General features: G+C 47.1%; 2 protein-coding genes across 2 annotated transcripts in view; both read right to left on the bottom strand.

The window, feature by feature from the left end:
* Window positions 1-1,031: 1,031 nt before the first annotated feature.
* cnsta (consortin, connexin sorting protein a) lies at window positions 1,032-10,842 on the bottom strand. Its single transcript, XM_048227900.1, has 3 exons — window positions 10,487-10,842; window positions 2,521-2,665; window positions 1,032-2,125 (listed from the first exon to the last, which is right to left on the bottom strand). Exons 1-3 carry the CDS (start codon window positions 10,739-10,741, stop codon window positions 1,917-1,919), a joined length of 609 nt encoding a protein of 202 aa, XP_048083857.1. The 5' UTR covers window positions 10,742-10,842; the 3' UTR covers window positions 1,032-1,916.
* A 29-nt stretch (window positions 10,843-10,871) lies between these two features.
* Window positions 10,872-19,235, bottom strand: part of LOC125284376 (consortin-like) — an 18,943-nt gene continuing 10,579 nt past the window's right edge. The window contains exons 6-9 of the mRNA XM_048228293.1: window positions 18,255-18,363; window positions 16,054-16,075; window positions 15,755-15,863; window positions 10,872-11,362 (exon numbers count right to left, since the gene is read on the bottom strand). Coding sequence (XP_048084250.1) covers window positions 10,884-11,362; window positions 15,755-15,863; window positions 16,054-16,075; window positions 18,255-18,363 — 719 coding nt within the window. The 3' untranslated portion in view covers window positions 10,872-10,883. The remainder of the gene's footprint in view (window positions 11,363-15,754; window positions 15,864-16,053; window positions 16,076-18,254; window positions 18,364-19,235) is intronic.

Genomic DNA, 19,235 nt, shown 5'->3' with positions numbered 1-19,235 from the left:
GGGAAAAACAGTATTAGCAATCCCCAAACCATAATCTTCACATTTTTAGCCCATCACCTCGAAGGAAAAAAAGAACAGTTAAGGACATTAAAAATTTGCAATATTCCCATGATATTTACAATAATAATAATAATAATAATAATAATAATAATAATAATAATAATAAAAACTAAAACATGGTATACCCTTCAGAAAAAGCCAGCTCCATGACATAACAAACATTTTCTTTTTCCATTGGATAGTTCTCTTCATGAACAGCCCACACTACTTGCAGATGGATGGAAAGGTGTTGAAAAAGATACAGAAAAGGTAATACCCACATGACGTCCAGGTGATGAAAAGGAGGACATGCGCATTTCAAAATCCAATTTTTTTTTTAAAAAGTTGTTTCTTTTCACAAATCTTTCCATTACTGTACACTAAAATAAATAGGTAATTAAATGCAGACTGGGATTAAAGAATGTTCCCCCCGAGCCAGCCGGGAAAAACATGCCAACGAGAAGAAAACAGAAGCACACCGACCTGCCAGTCTGTCTAGCCTTCACACCTGAAGTGATGCTGAGCATCGCCCAAGACAGAGCAGCCCCACTAGCAACCCCCCCCTGTCCACTCTCCAGGGCTCAACGTTAACTTTTAAAAGTGGCTAAAAGCGGTTGCCAGCTTGGCAACCAGGCATGAGGTTTTGGTTGCCAATGCCAACCAAGTCGGGTTGGCACTTGTAACAATTTGGTAGCCAAGGGCAACTGGGCAGCCATTAATGTCGAGCCCTGTCCACTCTCGCTGCTCACACTTCCTGTACTAGGCTTAAACGTATCCTCCAGCTGGCCAGCATGCTCTCGTCGTCACTCCATTCAGCTTGACTGGGTTTAGAGTGGACAAAAAAAACCCCAACAAAACAAAAGTACACGTCTGTGCATTGTCACTTAGCAACACGGACAGAAACCCAGGACAACAAATACGAGATAGAACAGAATCTAAATTTGAGAGAAAAATAACAAAAATCAACTCATCGATTCATCAATACACCCCAGCATACATAGCATACATAGACATAGGACCGAAGATTATGCTTTCTTCTTACCGACACTGTCAATCACATTGATAATAAGCATACTGATAAAGACAGACCTGAACCGGTGGTGTGTATTCACCACTTCTATATTAACATATACCCCATCTATAGTACCAGACCCATGTTTAAGAAACAGCATCAAAAACATTCTTCTAAACACACACATATTGCTTTCCTCGTCCCTGCTGTAGTCACGTGTAAATAAGTGGACAATGCTACTCTCAGACACGGCACTGGTCAAAGCCAATGCCTGTAAGCCTTCCATTAAAACTGGATTAAGGTTTAAAAACAATGAAGTCTTAAGAAAAAAAGAGAGAAAACAAACAAAAATTACAGATCTGAACTGATCAGAATGTCCATTTCAAGGTTTTGGTGGTGGCAGTAAACATTTAGCTGCGTCAATCTGGAACTGCCAATCAGCTGCTTGCTGCTGAGCGTTGCTGTGGTTGCGTGTGGCATCCCCTCCGTGAAGCGGGGCGTCGTCGAGGTGATTGTGTGCGTGTCGTGCTCGGCAAGCAGCCTGTGGTCCGTCCTCCTGGTAGCATTCTCTTCACCTCAGGAACCCACTCATGCCTTTACAGCGGTCAGACAGCAGGGGGCGCTCGGGGGCTGCCGCGGGCCTCAGCCTGCCGGGTTACCATGACGGCAGTCAAGATGCTTCTGCTGGGTGCTGCCGCTAGGGATCGGCCTGGTCATGCTAACCCTGAGGCACACCACTTACTGGGCAGTTCAGTGTCTTTAAAAACATTTAGAGAAAGGGCCTCAACTTGCCCTCCACACACACACACCCACACACAGACACACACACACAGTCTCTGAAGGTCCATCTGCGGCATCCACCACGCTAGGAGCTGGGTGAGAACCAGTGTTTGAGTTCGGTCACGCCGCGCTGCACCTGGCCCACGTAGAAGTCCATGTTGTGGGAGAAGTCCGTGCAGATGGTGGACTGGGCGTCGCCCACCGTGCAGTAGAGCGCTGTCCCGCCCACACTGATCACCACGGTAGCCAGACACAGGAGGAGGAGGAGCAACCAAGAGTCGCCGCTTACTTCATCTGCAGGGAAATGGCATACATTTATGGTAAGGTGAATTTATTCATATAGGGCATTTTCTAGCACAATGGCTACTACATTGAATTGCTAAAGTCTAGAGGTGTATGCACATCTATAACGATTCTACAGGTGCTGGATACTAGAAATACAGAGTAGAACAAAAGAAAAGATATCCGCACACTGTCTCTAAAGCTCCCAGTGTAATGGTGGGTTATACACAACATTTCGACTACTCGGTCTTCGTCAGGTGATTATTCAGGTGACATTAAATTGGGCATGATGAGAGTATATTATAATAGTCTCAGTTTTCTTTTTTTCTTTTTTGGGCTTGTTATGCCTTTAATCAGACTATCAACGGCAGGGTATATTTCCATGAGAGCATGAGAGAGGTACTCACCTTGATCGAAGCCGTCGTCAGGCTCCCTGAAGCGGACCTTGCGTTTGGTGAGGGCCTTGGGTTTGGGGGCAGGCTGGGCAGCACAGGCTCCCTCCAGGGAAGCGCGTCTCTTCAGGATGGAGACCAGGCCGGAGGCAGGGCTGATCTGGGGGGGGGAGAGACAGCAAAGCAAGGTTTAACATAAGCAATCGCCTGCTGGCCCGGGGCAAGTTAAAGAGCATGTCAGGCAAGTTGGCTGGCCAATCACGATCACCTGCTGGCCCGGGGCAAGTTAAAGAGCATGTCAGGCAAGTTGGCTGGCCAATCACGATCACCTGCTGGCCCGGGGCAAGTTAAAGAGCATGTCAGGCAGCAAAGCAAGGTTTAACATAAGCAATCGCCTGCTGGCCCGGGGCAAGTTAAAGAGCATGTCAGGCAAGTTGGATGGCCAATCACGATCACCTGCTGGCCCGGGGCAAGTTAAAGAGCATGTCAGGCAAGTTGGCTGGCCAATCACGATCACCTGCTGGCCCGGGGCAAGTTAAAGAGCATGTCAGGCAAGTTGGCTGGCCAATCACTGGCCCACTTTTCTTCCAGTCACCATCACGAGTCAGCTCAGCTCACCTGAGATGCCAACTGGTTGCTAAGCTAAGCATGCGACTCTACTAAAGAGGGAGCTACATTACAATGTGATAAATGAACAGTTTTGTGTAAAAGTGACTTTTCTAGGCCAGTAAAAATATCCAAGGGGTCAGCACAAATCTCATGTTCTGGCCCAAAAATATAAGGTGTGCAGTGAAAAGATAGAGCATCCACCTGACCTAGCATGAGAAACCTGCATTCTGAGTGCAAGGACTTTTGGTCTGAGCTCATACTCCACTGTAGTAACAGCAGTCCGTCGCAAAGTACTTGAGGAACTGAAGCCTTGAAAAAGCCCTGATTTTTTAAAGCCTGATAAAGGGCGGCCTTAGTCAAGTCTGCAGTCATGTGCAACTCAGATGGGGTTGTTGTGACCATATCTCACCACTTGGGGGCAGTGTGTCACAAACTGATCACTGTATGTGGAACACCAGCTTCCATTAACCTAATGAGCCCTGTATTGAACAACTGCAGACATAGGACACCATGTCAACATAATGGTCAACCAACATGGTCAACCAACAGAGAGCCTGCCTATACAAGCCAGCCTGGTAGCCACAATAATTGTTCCGCACCACACCAGAGCGGGGAGCCTGGGTGTGCTCCATTTTCTTAAGTGGTGTGCGACGCGCTGTGGCAACTCAACGGCTGACTGCGTCACCGGCTGAACTTTTCCATTTTGGTGAGTAATTCCAGACCGTCTCGGAGACAATCGGCCCCAACAGCAGAACAGACAGTCTCTCTCTAGCAGCGCAGCTCAGCTTGGCTTCAGGGAAATCTTTCCTCCTCTATTAATAATGCAGAGAGGAAACAGGCCATAGAGCAGACACACACACACACACACACACACACACACAGGAATGCAGGGTCACTGTTACATCACCAGCGGACCAACCTGGTGATGGAAAAGGTTGCCTGAAGGTCGACTCCAGTATCTCAACTGAGAGCTGACCAAGTCCGCCGCTGACTGAGCTGAACCGGTCCAAACACAACCGCCTACTAGAGCCCTCTGTGTGTGTGTGCGCGCTAATGCATCTCCAGTGACCATATTGTAGTACTTACAGACTCCCCCCCCCCCACACACACACACACACAGCTTATCTATTAGCCAGCTGCTGGGGTACCGGTTTCCATGTATTTCACCTTGATACCACCAAATGGTCAAGCACTAATCCATTTTATGTCCATAACTTGACTAATGATAATGGAAAGACTAAATACAAGCAATCACATTATAAAAGCTCCCTATTTGATAATATACTGTCCTTTTAGACACAGGTCAACGTGTTGCTGTGAATGGCAATGTGATTGGAAATGTCCATTTTACTTTAAATGAATTCTCTTGTGCATGCATTGTTAAGTCTAAACTTGCTTTGGAAATTAACAGCATCTCAGAATTTGTTGGAATGCATTAACGGTGCTCTAAGAGATGCCACACGTTTTTTAGGCTATAACATTTTAGGTCACTTACTGCAAACATCACCTAACCATCCGCTAGCTGTCTGTGTCCTGAATACACTGTAAAAAACGCAATCTCTGTGGACAGCCCAGGCTCCAAAAACGACAACAAAAACAACCTGGGCAAACCTAGCCCATAACAACATAACAAACTGTTCCAGCAAATCCCAGACGAGATGCGCGTTCAGGAGTTTCAATTGCACGGGAGCAGCACGGGAGGGAGGGGAGGAAGTAGCGAGCTAGCTCTCTGTTTTGTTTGAAAGTCAACAGAAGTGACGTTACCCAGCATCGCTTAGAGCACTTTTAAATACAGTTTTATTGCGTTATGCTTCACGTTTAATACACTGCAGCAAAACAACGCGAGTGTCCAGTTAGGACCAAACAAAGTTACCATACTAGTTTGGTCCCTGACGCTCACTCACATCGCATGCAATGAAGACACGGAGACAGTGAAAAATGTAAGCAACAACTCCAAAGTCAATGTCCTACATGAGACGAGACATCCAGCCACAAACATGTTAAAGTGACACCTAGTGGCAGACACACTGTACAGCAAAAGCAAACAGAAAAGGTTTCTATGAACACTGTTGATTCTACACAGGTTTACACAGACCCACAACTCATCTAACTGATTTATGGGGAAAGGGATGGATGGAGAGAGGGAGGGAGAGGGAGAGGGAGAGAGAGAGAGTATGAGAGAGTGAGTGAGAAAGAGGGGGGTGAGGGAGAGAGTGTGTATGAGAGAGTGAGAAAGGGGGGGGGGGGGTGAGCATGTCTACAGTAAAGGTGGGTGGTGGGTTTTGCAGATATCTGTTGTGGCCCACACACACACACACACACACACACACACACACACACACACACAGGGGCAGTAAAAGCTTAATAAGCCACTGGCGCTGAAAAGTTGACGAGTCGGAAGGAGAGTGACATTTGAGCAGCGCCGCCATGTGCCGATATGAAAAACGAGCCGTCAGCACCTTTTACAGGAGGGCGCTGAGAGACGCGTCACCCAACCAACGGCCCTTATCCGCTGGGGTGAGAGCCTGGACTGGGTTGGGCTCGGCCGCCCGTCTCTCACTGGATGGTTGGTTCGCTCACTCACTGGGCTTCCACTGAAACTTAGATTTAGGCCAACATTTGTTCATTTAGCTAATGCCTTTATACATCCAAAGCAACTTACTGCCTAAAGCAGGAATAACATTCCAGCTACAATGCAGAGGAGACCGTGGGTAGATATTAATACAACATCTATAATAACTGCTACCAGAGGATGAGAGGGGAGAAGTTTTATCTGCTAGACAAAGTGCAGTCGAAGGAGAAAGTGGTAGAAGGAGGAGGAGGAGGAAAGAAAAGGAAGTGCTAGGGGTGAAGAGTTGGGTTTTCAAGAGCTTTTGGAAAATAGAGAGGGACGCCACTGTTCTGCGTCTCCTCACACAGGAGAGTCAGTTTTCACCGACGCTGGCCCTCCACACGCACTCCGCACAACCCGGCAGTGAGCGGACAGAAATAGAACAATCAGACAAAAAAAAGAGTCTAGACGGGGGCCTAACCCTCTTTGTGACATTTTTAGCCATTCCACACAACATTACTCTCGGAAGAGACCTTAATTGAAAGCAAATGCTGCCCTCTTAATGGCCAAGGAGCTTTTTTTTTTTTTCTGACTCCACAACGGCTCTGTTTCGTATGGCCTCCTCGAGTTCTCAACAGCATTACAAAAAAAACGCTTCTATTAAAGGTTGTTGACAGATAACCCATGATCACATAGGCAGGAAGGAAGGAAGAACTTGGACCCAGAAGCTTGCTATGACAACAACACCCATAGACACAGGGTATTTGAGTTATATGACAAAGGAGTGTGTGAGTTATAGGTGACAATGCCACATCAAACTATAATCTGTAGGGATGAACCAACTGTGAAATTCTGGGCGGACATCAATGTAAAGGTAGACTGTGAAACTGAAGGTAAACTGTGAAATTCTGGGCCAAAATCAATGTAAAAAATAACAATTTGGCCGATAACTGATGCCAATATGTTTTTCTTTGATTGCTTACTTCTTTTTTGTTGTTAATTATACCATTTTGTAGAGTGGAAACAAAAATATCCATACATACGTAAATAACTGAACCATTTTCAAGTCTTTCAAGCCTTCATAGCAAAACATTTACCTAGTGCAGTATCAAGGCAACATAATAGATAAACATTATTGGCAATTGCCGACGGTAAACGGCATAAAAAAAATTGCTGACAGCCGATATCAGGCAACAAGGCCGATATTGCCCAAAACCGATGTTGGTCAACATATTGGTGTATTCCTAATGCCCTCTGGTATCCGCATCCGACAGCTCAGGATGTGAGGGCCACCCGTGAAAACTCGGGTCAAAAAGCAAAACATAAGACAATTCAAAAATAGCAAAAACACATTAATAGTCAGAGTTGTCAGCACTGAACGTCAACATTCCGGTCGTTTCTCAGCAGCATCACACAACAGATCTACTCAAGTATTCCACAACGGTCCCGGAGCGTCGACATCCCCTGACTCCCAGCTTTCCGGTAAAGAACCATCAAAATCCCATTTACAGCAGCAGTGGAGTTTCTGCTCCATTACGAGCCAGATCACGCAACACAGAGCTAACATTGAGCACCCATTACCATCCATCTGAACGCAGGCATTAGAGTCAGATGTCCCAGAAAGTAGCATCAAACACCACTGGCATCCCCCCCAGACAGACAGACAGGAAGGAAGCAGAAGTGTGAGAGAGGTGATGGAGGCATCATTACCTTGAGGGGCACTGGGATCTCACGAGTACTCATAATGCTTCAGTGTTTCCCATACATTGATTTATTTGTGGCGGCCCACCACAATATCAACACTGACCACCACACAATAATTTTCCAGGTTGTACTAAATTGTGCTTTAAATCTGGTTAGCATCATAACCACACTGTGCTAATTTGCTAAACTAATTTGCTAAACTAACTGTTGCATTCAAGTTAATTCTGCAAACCTACCACCACAAATAGAATGTGGGAAACACTGTGCTTGGACTTCTCTCTCTCTCTATCTCTACAAGCTGGCTGATATCACCTATAGTACATACAGGCTATGCTAGTAGACTTCTGACTAAGCATGAGCACCATGCTTACTTCTTCAGTTCCTTCCTTCTGTTCAACCCTGGAACTACCTACCTACAGCTACATTAGAAACTTCATCCAAACCATCAGAGAAACTGTCTGGGCTACTTCAAAGAGACTAAACCCAGGGACGACCGGAGAACTCAAAGAACCTTTTTTTTACTTGTTTATTGTGGTGCACAATCGACAACAATAAACAAGTTAAAAAGTTCTCTGAGTGCTCCGGTCATCCCTGGGTTTAGTCTCTTTGAAGTAGCCCAGCCAGTTTCTCTGACCCGTTTGGTCCTGGACTGTGAACACCCTTCCTACAACTTCATCCAAACCATCTTGCCCCTCAAGAAACCTTTGGGCTACCTTCTCAACTTCTCCTAACACCACTCACATCAGTCTCCCCAGTCCACCCTCTGTACCACGTGTACGTTCCTCTGTAGCCCCAGTGAAGGAGAGTTTGTTTGTTTGTTTAATTTAAGGCCATTTCAGCAACTAAGGCTATTTAATGGCCAGACCATTGTGTGTTATAGAAACTTTTTCTATGCTAGTTATAGTAACTTTTTCTATGCTAGTAAGATATTCTAAAACCTTACTAAAAACATCAGTTAAAGAATCTTGATGATAAAATTGTTGTCTTTTGGTTTTTAAGGCAGGGCCAGTGGATGAGAAGCACTGGTACTAAAGGTGTTTGTAGCGAAGGGAGAGAGCAGTGACCCCACCCGGTCTTGAACCTGGGTCTCCGGGCACTACACCTGCAGCTTGACCGCAACGCCAAAAAGAACCAGGCCCGTTGGTATGGCAGTCAGAGCGCATACTTAACTGTAGTGACGGCACTCCCGTCCCAGTGTTCCTTCAGAGCCATTCTCTGAGGACACAAGGTCCTGCTCCACTCTCTGAGCTACTGCCGTGGCTCTCTCACACTCCAGTTCCTCCACCATCAGCCGCTACGAGCCCGTGTTGTTTTTCGTGTAAACACCTTTAACGCAACTTTAACTTTGCTACATACCAGCTTTGTTCTTCTCCGTCAGTCGTGAAGGAGGAGAATTAGCACCGTTACACGACCACATCACATCTCACACATACTGACACTAAGCCAAGTCACGCATGGTCCCATGAGGATCACATGCAAGGTTGTCTCACACACTCTGCTATATGTAGAGCACTGAGTGAGCATGTGTGCATCTGTGTGTGGAAGAATGTGTATGTGTGTGTGTGTGTGTGTGTGTGTATGTGTGTCTCATTTTCCCACTCTTCCCTGTTCATGTATATTGTATGTGCCATTATCTTTTTCTCCTTGTGTGTGTGTGTGTGTGTGTGTGTGTGTGTGTGTGTGTGTGTGTGTGTGGCGTGAGTGCATGTGAGCTCCTCTCTTCCTCTCTGTGTAAGTGTGTTTTCACATGATCACATGTACCCGTTCCACTCTCCACTTCTGAGAGACCTTGTGAGTTCAAGGCAGAGCCCTCTGGGCAGGCTGGAATAGAGAGACCGGAGCAGGTAAAAGTCCATCCATATTACCCTGATAAACGCACAGGCCTGCAGATAGAGCAGGTCGGTCGCCACAGCAGAACTGAAAGGAACAGACTGTAAGGGACAGGAAAATGACCAGCCAGGGAGCTTTCTCAAGTCACTTAGTTACTAAAATCCCCGGATCTCTCTCACTCTGACACACACACACACACGTCTGAACACCACATATATATAAAATTGTGTGTACAGGAAATGACAGGCTTGGTTTCATTTGCAACAGTTGCTTAGAGACCGAGAAGGAATGAGGAAGCGTTTTGCATAAGGCTTCAGCCTCTGGAGGAGTTTGGAGTGTCAGGGATCACATGCTCAGAGTCATACACATGAGAGTGCAGGCCAGTGCATATTCACCGGCTGAAAGCCCTAATTGTTGTTTCATCTGGCACAGCTGAACCTTCTCTCCCTGCGTGTGTGTGTGTGTGCTTGTGAGTGTGTCCGTGTGTGTGTGTGTGCTAAACGTGGCTTTGCAGCTTTGTTTCATTGAGGGGAAAATACTGTAATCATGACATCACTCGTTGCACTCTGACTGAGAAACACATTTTTGGTAGGGCAAGAAAGAAATAATAATAATAATAATAATAAAAAACTCTGACTGATTTGCTGCCTATCAGGAAGACTGTTACACAACACAGAGCATGTGCTCCAGGAGCTACAGTTGTTTTTGGAACTAACAATTAACATCACTAAACACTAGTGCCGCAGAAATGCTGGTATCAATTAGAGCTACCGTTTCTGCTGCTCTGAATGCAAGGAAGTAGAACAGGTCCACTAGAATACTGATGAAAACAACAATAACAACAATTACATCGGCTACTCACTCTTAACTGAAGTCATTTCCACTATTATGATAATACACTGAGAGATTCAGTGAGAGGTCAATCCTGAAGTAGTTTCTGACGGTAGTAGACTACATGAAAACAACTCGTTTGACCAAGGAAACCGTTAACCAACTGTAAGAAGGGATTCTGTTTAATAACCAGTAACAGTTATTATTATTTTTTATTATTATTATTATTATTATTATTATTATTATTATTATTATAAGTTAACAGTACATACAACTACTTAGCTACAGCTGGAAATGTGCTGGTATATTAAGGGCGTAGTTTTAGAACAGTGCTGTATACTTAATGTATAGATCTAATGTATAGATGTATAGTTCTAATGTATAGGTCTAATGTATAGATGTATAGTTCTAATGTATAGGTCTAATGTATAGTTGTAATGTATAAGCCAGCCTCACCTCCTCTACCTTGATCCTCTTGGCCATGTCGTCCAGCGTGGCCACTTTGACCGGTTCCACTGTTTCCACGCCGACCTCCTGCTCCCGCTCCCTCTGCTCCTCGTGCTCGGGGATCACCTCCGGTACGTCCAGGTCCATGGACTCCCGGTCTTCGTCCCCTCCTCCTCCTCCTCCTTCTCCTTCCTCCTCTAGCTCCAGTGCATCCTCTGCCTCCTCCACGTCCTCCTCCTCCTCCTCCTCCTCTTCCTCCTCCATGTCCTCCTCCTCCTCTCCATCCCCGGCGGTGCGCTCCTCATGCTGGGACAGCCTCAGGACCTCGGGCTCTGGCTTCTTCTTCTGCTTGGCGTGTATTGGGGGTGGCGGTGTGTGTGCTGCCCCTGTCCGGGCGTGGGTGTGCTCATGCTGGCTCCATGTGCTGGCTCAGGCTGGGCTGTGTGTGAGGCGGCGGGTGCTGTTGCTGCTGCGGAGACAGCGCCAGCGCCTGCCTCTCCTCTTCCTCCTCCTCCTCCTCCTCTCCCGGCCCCTCCCTGCTGGGGGAGCGTGATGCATCGGTTGCTGCTGCTGCCGCCGCTGGGGCTTCTGGGAAATCCTCCGCTGGCTTGCCGTCTCTCGGAGTCTCTCCTGCTGATGCCGCCTCTGCTGCTGCTGCTGCTGAAAGCTCTGCCCCCGGCCCGCCCTCTGCAGCACAGTCATTGGAGGGTGGCCTGTCACTCAGGCCAGCAGAGCCAGTCAGAGTCTCTGTGGGAGGGTGAGGGGAGGGCTGTGGGGACTGGCTGCTCTCTGCCGCCATCTGCTGGCCATCTGTGGAGTCGGTGTGCTGTGGGGAGGTCTCTCTCTCCTTCTCCATAGTCACTCGTGCTGAATCAGCCGCGCTGCCTGGACGAGAGATGAAGTCATATTAAAAAACACACCTGATTTAGCCTTAGCAGTCACACTAACATCTCACACACGTTTACAGGAAACGGCCGCCTCATCAACCAGCCCTCCTCCACACACACAAACACACACACTCACAGGTCCCATCACACCCTACACTCGGAGTGGTCTGCTGTGGACATGAAGGGGAGGTCCAGATGGGAGTGACTCCTCTGCTCGGGGGACTGGTACAGATTGATTCCCCTCAGTACTGTCCTCAAGCCCTGCCACCGGATCAATAATTCATGTGTGTGTGTGTGTGTGTGTGTGTGTGTGTGTGTGTGTGCATGTGAGAGAGAGGCGTGATATGATATGCGTGTTGACATGACGCGCGTCGCAGACTCCCTACTGCACAATGGTGCTAATTCAGCCCACAGCCTAAGACACACGCGGGCCAGCACACACACGGCTGTATTGTACCATCGTTGGCAGATAGGGCTGGACAGAGTGACACACACACACACACACACACACACACACACACACACACACACACACACACACACAGTATTGTTATGGATGGGATGCACACATAGTCATATCATGCTGCCACTGGAAATGAGGGACACACACACACACACACACACACATATACACAGTTGGCCATATTGTGTTATGCATCCTGTTATGCTACAAAGCCATTACCGTGACACTGAATGAATAAAATGTTAAATTGAGATCAATTCTCCTACAATGTCAGTGATGCCAAACATATACAACACACACACAGTATAAACAGTATTAACTAAATAAAACTTTAAATTCCTTAAATACATCATGCAGCCATTGGCCTGTCAGGAGTCCAGTCCTCACTTGGCCTCGCAATGCTGACACGTGATCAGCCCCCGACCCTGACCACGGCCCCTGGTCCCCCTCGCACTCTGCCCCTCCAAGAGCAGACACTTAATTTCCTCTGCGTGTGCGTGTTTTACCCATAAAGCTCTGTGTTTGCACAAGGGTTGAGATGTTTCAGGACTGTGTAAGCATGTGTCAGACAACCCAGCCAGCAAGCAGAGCTGCGGAGGGCAAGAGTGAGGAGATGCTCAACCCAGATTACACCCAGATTACCCCCCAGATAGATATGCATTACATTTACGTTTATTCATTTAGCAGACGCTTTTATTCAATGCAACTTTCAGATGTCACTTATATTAGAAGGTCTATTCTCCTCAGAGCAATTGAGGGTTAAGTGCAAAAACAGTGAAAGCCAGGTATTGAACCCACAACTTTTCAGGCTACTGCATTTCTGGTAGAAGTACCCCCGATAAATGGTTATAAATATGGGTAAAAAATATATATTCATATCTAAAAATATATTGTTGCACTATGCACGGTGATTAGCAGCAGTGGTTAAGTCAATGGGCCCACGACTTAGGGGAAGAGTGCCAGGAGTGGTCAGATCAGAGATGTATTCATACTGAAGCAACACAATCTTCAAGCAAATTCATATTCATCTTCAAAATCATTTGGATGCTTTAACGGTCAATCTAAATGGCAGATAGACACACTTTGTTGTACCTGTTAGCCATCCAAGCTATGCATTCCTATCCCTCGTGAAAATGTCAGAAAAGCCTTTTTCAGCACAGCATTGCCAAAAGACATTTTACATTACACGTATTAAATTTAGCTGACACTTCTTTCCAAAACTTACGTATGCCAATTATATTACAAAGGCCATTGTCCCTGGAGTAAAAAGACACCAGCTGGCATGCTTGCAAGCTTTTTTTTTATCAGTGACAACTGTGTTGTTGTTGATGTTTGCATGGTTTTTGCATGCCTTGCTAACCCTAGGCGTAAACAAAAAATCCTTAGTACTGCAGCTAAAAAAAAATGTACGACCAGTTTGCATTTACGTGCAAATGGCTAAAAACGTAGCCGTTAGCCACAAAGACGGGTAGCGTCACATCATGCTGCTCTCCTCCCTCCAGCTGCACAGCTCCGTCAGGCACCGTGCTGTGTGGACAGGGCTGGAAACACTGTTGTGACACATGTCAGGTCTGATAGGACTGGCATGAAAACACACATATGCTCACACGGACGAACACACACACACACACACACACACACACACACACACACACACTTGGACTGGCAGCACACACACACTTGGACTGACAGCACACACACGTTACACCAACAGTGTGCATGCACACACACACACATATTGACAGCACAAAATGTGGACAGGCAATGAACAGTGGAATGTACAGCAAGCAACCCAGTGTGTGTGTTGGGTTATGGCTTGTCACACCTGCCCTGTGAAAGTGAAACCGGGGGGTGCAACACAATGCCAGGCCGTGTGGAGCACAGCGCAGGGAACACACAGCTCTGGTAACACACACCTCCAGTTCACGTCAGTCACTGTACCCACAGCGCTGGAGATGGAGAGATCTCATCAATAACCAATGCAACCTGCTACAGCGGGGAGGCACACACACGCGCGCACGCGCACACACACACACACATACACAAACGCGCACACACACACGCACCAATCTAATCAGTCTCACTACCTCACATGGAGCCCTTTTGAATAGCTTCCCCTCCAGTGCTGACACATACACATACACACACACACGCGCACACAGTTAACAGGCAGTCGATTAAGTATAAGTATATATACTTTTTTGATCCCGTGAGGGAAATTTGGTCTCTGCATTTAACCCAATCGGTGAATTAGTGAAACACAAACAGCACACAGTGAACACACAGTGAGGTGAAGCACACACTAATCGGCAAGAGTGAGCTGCCTGCTACAACGGCGGCGGGGAGCAGTGAGGGGTTAGGTGCCTTGCTCAAGGGCACTTCAGCCGCAGCCCACTGGTCGGGGCTCGAACCGGCAACCCTCCGGTTTCAAGTCCAGAGTGCTAACCAGTGGGCCACGGCATAGATTAGCAACTATGCTTCCTTTTTCTTGGACGATCTCAATGCGGGCAGCTGCACCATTTCCTTAGACGAAGCACAGCTGTCCTGCTCGTCAAATTACCAAAATCACTACATTCCCCACCCTGCAAAATGCCACCCATCATCTGATCTCCGATCAGAGGAGGGGCAGGGAGTGCTCACTAGTGCATTGCTATCTTACGCAGCTGCATGGTGGGAATACGAGAAGCCACTTGCATAATCAAGTCTGGAGGGGGGTTGGGTGGGGTGGGGTGGGGTTGACCTCCCAGCGCTCCCCAAGAAAACTGCACAAGTAAGTAGCTCACCCACAGCCATGGACTCCTACTTGGCAGCTACTCCTGGCTTCTCTATCAAATGTAAATCTCTCTCTCTCTCTCTCTCTCTCTCTCTCTCTCTCTCTCTCTCTCTCTCTCTCTCTCTCTCTCTCTCTCTCTCTCTCTCTCTCTCTCTCTCTCTCTCTCTCTCTCTCTCTCTCTCTCTCTCTCTCTCTCTCTCTCTCTCTCTCTCTCTCTCTCTCTCTCTCTCTCTCTCTCTCTCTCTCTCTCTCTCTCTCTCTCTCTCTCTCTCTCTCTCTCTCTCATACTGTGCAGGCCAGGCAGAGAGATGACACAAAGAGAGTCGAGAGTGAATGAACTGTTCCTCGGAACATTGTTGGTACGTTTATAAACATCTTAATTCAGTGGTGACACACAGGCTCTGGCGTAAGGAGAGGTCGTCACTAGGTTTCCGGCAAGCCAACAGTTTCTAAGCAGATCTAATATCCACAGTGTGTGTTTGGCATGAGCAATCAAATAATAAAACTACACACACACGTCAAACATGGCTCACGGTCGTAACAACACGCAAGACCTCAACTACGCGAGCGACACGTCAGTATCAAAGTGCAAACACACGGTTATTTAGATAGCCTGTTGGAGCATACGCACATGTGCACACAGACACAGACACACACACACACACACACACACACACACACACACACACACACACACACACACACACACACACACACACACACAAAAACACGGTTATTTAGATAAAAAGGGAGATCCAAGGTCTAAGAGCTAAGGAGCAGGACCGGAGCACTCAATGCTTAACGTGTTTTTATTTGTGCAAACTGACTAACGTTTCGACACCCATGCGTCTTCTTCAGAGTCAAACAGAATCACAGGTTATTTAGATAGCCTGTCAGAGCACACACGCGCACACACACACACACGCGCACACACACACACGCGCACACACACACACAAACACACGTGTGATGTGCACAAGGGCTGGGACACACGGTTATTTAGATAGCCTGTCAGAGTATACACACGTGTGCACAGACACAGAACACACACACACACACACACACACACACACACAGACACACACACACACACACACAGACACACACCGCTATTCTGGGCAGGCTGTCGGGTCCCGGCGGTTAAGGGGGCTCACCTGTGTCGCATGGGAGTCGTCGTGTGCTCAATCTCTCCTCCTCTTCCTCCTCCGCTCGCGATCGCCGGCAGATCACACTGTTTTTCTGCACTTTGTCCGCTACTTCACACTGCACACACACATACACACACACACGGTGAGCAGGTGTATGTCATCTGGTTCCCACTACACTTTGAATTCGCTCACTCATTCGTTCGTCACTCATTTCCCCTCTCTCATGTAAAATCGAGAACCCCAGTCCAGGTAAAAGGCAAAGGTAAAAAGATAAAGTACACTCCCACCTGGAACAGGTGTCTTACCTGTTGTGCTCTCAATGATGGCCTGCAAGAGAGAGGACAGAAAACCACAAGGTGTTAGCCGCCACCATGGCTAAAGGTTTAAGGAACCTCCCCACCTTCTTCTCCCTGCTGCCCACTCGCTCTAGCTCTCTCTCTCTCTCGCTCTCTCACCCTCCCTCCCTCACTGTCTCTATCTATCCCCCCCTCCCTTTCTTTCTCTCTCGGTCGGCTCTCTCCCTCTCTACTGCTCTCTCTTTCAAACTCTCTCTCTTTAAAACTCTCTCTCTCTTTCAAACTCTCTTTCTCTGTCTTTAAAACTCTCTCTCTCTCTCTCTCTTTCAAATGCTCTCTCTCTCTTTCTTTCAAACTCTCTTTTCTCTCTCTCTTTCTCTTTCAAATGCTCTCTCTCTCTCTCTCTCTCTCTCTCTGAGGGAGGCCTAAAAGGGGGCCAGCCAGTGCAGGGTTGGTCTGGCGCGGGAATCTAATATTAGCGCGGCACATTTCCCAAGCTGAAACTCAAGCAGCCGCGCCGGTCTCGGATTGCTCCGAGCGCAGTAGCAACAGGACCGCATGTTTTAACCATCAGTGCAGGGCCACCCTCACCTGACCCACAACCTAGTCCACACACACACACACAGATGCACACACACACACACACACATTCAGTTGAGGAGCGTGTGCAAGTGTGTGTGTGGGCAGGGGGTGTTAGAGGGGAAACTCAGGTGAGTTTTGATGGAGAGGTGCTATCTGGGAATCTGCAAGTCTGAGGACGCACTGTAGTAAACTGCTCCATAAATTATTTGCCACCTCGGGGTTCCTAGGTGGAGTTTAATACCCTGCAACACAGAGGCACTACACAACTGACTATCAGCTAACGTCTTACTCAACATTTTTACAAAACTATTTAGCTTTTTACTGCAGATAAGATATGCATGCTTGTCTTAGATATTAGTAGGTATTCTTTGTTACAGGCAGAGCACAAAAAAAACAAAACACACACACACAAACAACAACAAAAACAAAAGCATTGTCTAAATCTTGCGCATTTGCTGCATTGACTCCACCGAAACATTTATGTACTGTAGGTGGTTTTGCCTGAAAATAACAGAACAAGATTTAATAAAAGACACAAGTCTACCATCCTCTGTGCAACACAGCTCCTCTGTGTGAGATATTAGTGACAAAACAAATTGACCAGTGCTCCCCAAACTACGGCCCGCCACCTCCTTTCGGTTTCCATTTAGTATTATTTCATTTGAGCTACATTTTACACTGATATGGCATGATTGCAATATAAACACAGCTAACAATGGTATTAAAATGCAGTAGCCTATGATTAAATGTAATGGAATATTCAACTGAGGTAGACTGCTGTTGTTCACAGCACTAAGCTATTTATGGTTACTAATGTACTCCGAGTCTCTGGCCCTCTCTTAGAGCCAGGCATAGTGAGCTGGCCCTCGGAAGAAAAAGTTTGGGGACCACTGAAATTGACGGTCGCACAATATAGGCATGCAGGTGGTTGCACTTGCACGCGTCAATGTGAATCACCCCGTGTATGCAAATCTGGTTGTAACTATGGTAATGAGGTGAGGTTTTATGAGTGGGGGCCCATGCTGTAGGTGAGTGTGGATATGGAGATCTGGTCAGAGGTACGGCTAGGTCTATTGCTGTCTGTATATGGTCAGAGGTAAGACTAGGTCTGTTGCTGTCTGTATAGGGTCAGAGGTAAGACTAGGTCTATTGCTGTCTGTATAGGGTCAGAGGTAAGACTAGGTCTATTGCTGTCTGTATATGGTTGTATGAGATTATGTATGCATTTCTATAAGTTCAACAATTTATTATGCGGCTATTCAGAATACTGATCCCAACATTTGCCGGTATGATAAGCAAGTAATACTTTACTATGCAACATCTGACAATTTCAAGTTTGACAAGTTCATCTGACAAGTTCTATCTGTGTGGTGAACTATTTGTTTCTTGACGGAAGTCACAAATAATTGAAACGTTAAAAGTTTATTTTCTCCTTTTGGCAAGTAGCTGTATAATACGTGAGAAAATGTATTGTCCGTCGGACGTTTAAAAATTAACACATTGCATCAGGATTCTGTTCACCCTGTCAGGAGTGAGTGTGAGTGTGTGTGTGTGTGTGTGTGTGTGTGTGTGTGTGTGTGTGTGTGTGTGTGTGTGTGTGTGTGTGTGTGTGTGTGTGAGATACTCACTGTCTGTGTGTCCTGCAGATGTGGGAGAGGCGATCCAGCTGGTCAGGGTCGATGGGGGTCCTATCTGCAGTCGGCCCCTCGGACCCCCCAGCACACCTCCATCTGCACTCTGGGGTGGGGTGGGGGGCAGAGAGAGAGAGAGAGAGAGAGAGAGAGAGAGAGAGAAAGAAGAAGAGAGAGAGAGGTGGGGGAGAGAAAGAACAAGGAGAGGGGAGAGAAGAGACAAGGAGAGAGAGAGAGAGAGAGAAAAAGGTGGGGAGAGAGAGAATAAAGAGAGGGGGGAGAGAGAAGAAATTAGAGAGAGAGAGAGGAAGAACAAGGGAGAGAGAGAGAGAGAGAAAGAGAAAGGAGGGACAAAGAGAGAAAGTGAGAAGAGAAAGAGAAAGAATGAGACAGGAGGAAGAGGAGGAGAGAAATGAGAGGAAAGAGAGAGTGATGTGTGTTAGAGAGAGAATGATTGAGTTAAACGGAAAGAGGAGAAGTGACAGGCAAAAGGGGGGATGGGAGAGGGAGAAGGAGGGGGAGAGAGAGAAAGATATAAATCATGCTGGTGAAGAACAGATTGGCAAGCCTGGGATAACTGCGTGCCCCTGAGTCAGCCATATTCCTGATGACTTTCTTAGTCTGGGTAAGGCTGAGAGAGTCCCCCGACTATCATCATTGCGTGTTGAGCAATGGCGGCTGTAATGAGAGTCTAAGATGTTCTCTACTAAAGAGGTCCCAGGAACAGGTTCCAACTCTCCAGGACACACACACACATTGATGATGGCTCTCACACACAGACAAGCCATTTATAATTCTTAAATCAACAGTCTGTGTGCGTCACTCAAACACACACACACACACACACACACACACACACACACACACACACACAGTGGAGGAGGAAGTCCTTGACCCAGAGGCCCCCAACTACCCTCTCCTGAATCCTGCAACACACACACACACACAAGCAGAGAGAGCATGGCAGGGAGAAAGAGA

Source organism: Alosa alosa, chromosome 19, assembly GCF_017589495.1.
Source record: "Alosa alosa isolate M-15738 ecotype Scorff River chromosome 19, AALO_Geno_1.1, whole genome shotgun sequence".
NCBI classification, from domain to species: Eukaryota; Metazoa; Chordata; class Actinopteri; order Clupeiformes; family Clupeidae; genus Alosa; species Alosa alosa.
The sequence above is the reverse complement of the archived record's forward strand: the minus strand, read 5'-3'. Positions and strand labels throughout refer to the sequence as shown.